Below are 566 nucleotides of genomic sequence, written 5' to 3'. Positions count from 1 at the left end.
TGCTGGGGAAGGGACCATGATTCCGGAGAAGTAACCATGATTCCGGAGAAGTAACCACGGTGCCCGGGGATGGGAACGCGGCTCCGGAGGGTGGATCACGGTGCTGCAGACGTGACCGTGGTGCCGGGGACTGCTGCGCGCTGCCGGGCTCAGCGATGCGGGGCCGGGCTGGGCGGGGCCGGGTGACACGGGTGCTGTCGCGGGCCGTCCCCGCCGGGGCGGGACTCGAACCCGCAGCCCCCCGGGGGCGCCCGCAGGTGTCGCTGTGCCCCTGCCCGTGCCGCAGTTCCCTCGGTGGCCGCCGGGGGGCGCGTGGCTCGCCCGCCTTTGTTGCCGTTGGCGCCTCTTCCTGCGCCGGGCGGGGGCGGGAGCGGCACCGGGACCGGGAGTGGCGGGGCCGGAGCGGCGGCACCACCGGGGCGGAGGCAGCGGCGGGAGCGGCAGCGGAGAGCAGAGCGCGGCTCTGCGCGGGGAGCATGGAGATGGAGAAGCGCTTGACGCTGGAGCTGCGCAACAAGAAGCCGAGCGAGGTGCGTGGACCGCGCCGGGCGGGGGGGGGGGGGGGG

The 566-nt window shown here is 75.8% G+C and overlaps 1 protein-coding gene across 2 annotated transcripts in view; it reads left to right on the top strand.

Annotated features, from left to right (window-relative positions):
• The first annotated feature begins 396 nt into the window (after nt 1–396).
• The window catches only part of LOC114070859 (acidic leucine-rich nuclear phosphoprotein 32 family member B), a 6,995-nt gene continuing 6,825 nt past the window's right edge, over nt 397–566 (top strand). For both annotated transcript variants that reach the window (XM_027908467.1, XM_027908466.1), the window contains exon 1: nt 397–530. In XM_027908467.1, coding sequence (XP_027764268.1) covers nt 477–530 — 54 coding nt within the window. In that variant the 5' untranslated portion in view covers nt 397–476. The remainder of the gene's footprint in view (nt 531–566) is intronic.

Source organism: Empidonax traillii, unplaced genomic scaffold (genome assembly GCF_003031625.1).
Source record: "Empidonax traillii isolate 1590-97213 ecotype Southwest subspecies unplaced genomic scaffold, ASM303162v1 scaffold1718:size69318, whole genome shotgun sequence".
NCBI classification, from domain to species: Eukaryota; Metazoa; Chordata; class Aves; order Passeriformes; family Tyrannidae; genus Empidonax; species Empidonax traillii.
The sequence above is the reverse complement of the archived record's forward strand: the minus strand, read 5'-3'. Positions and strand labels throughout refer to the sequence as shown.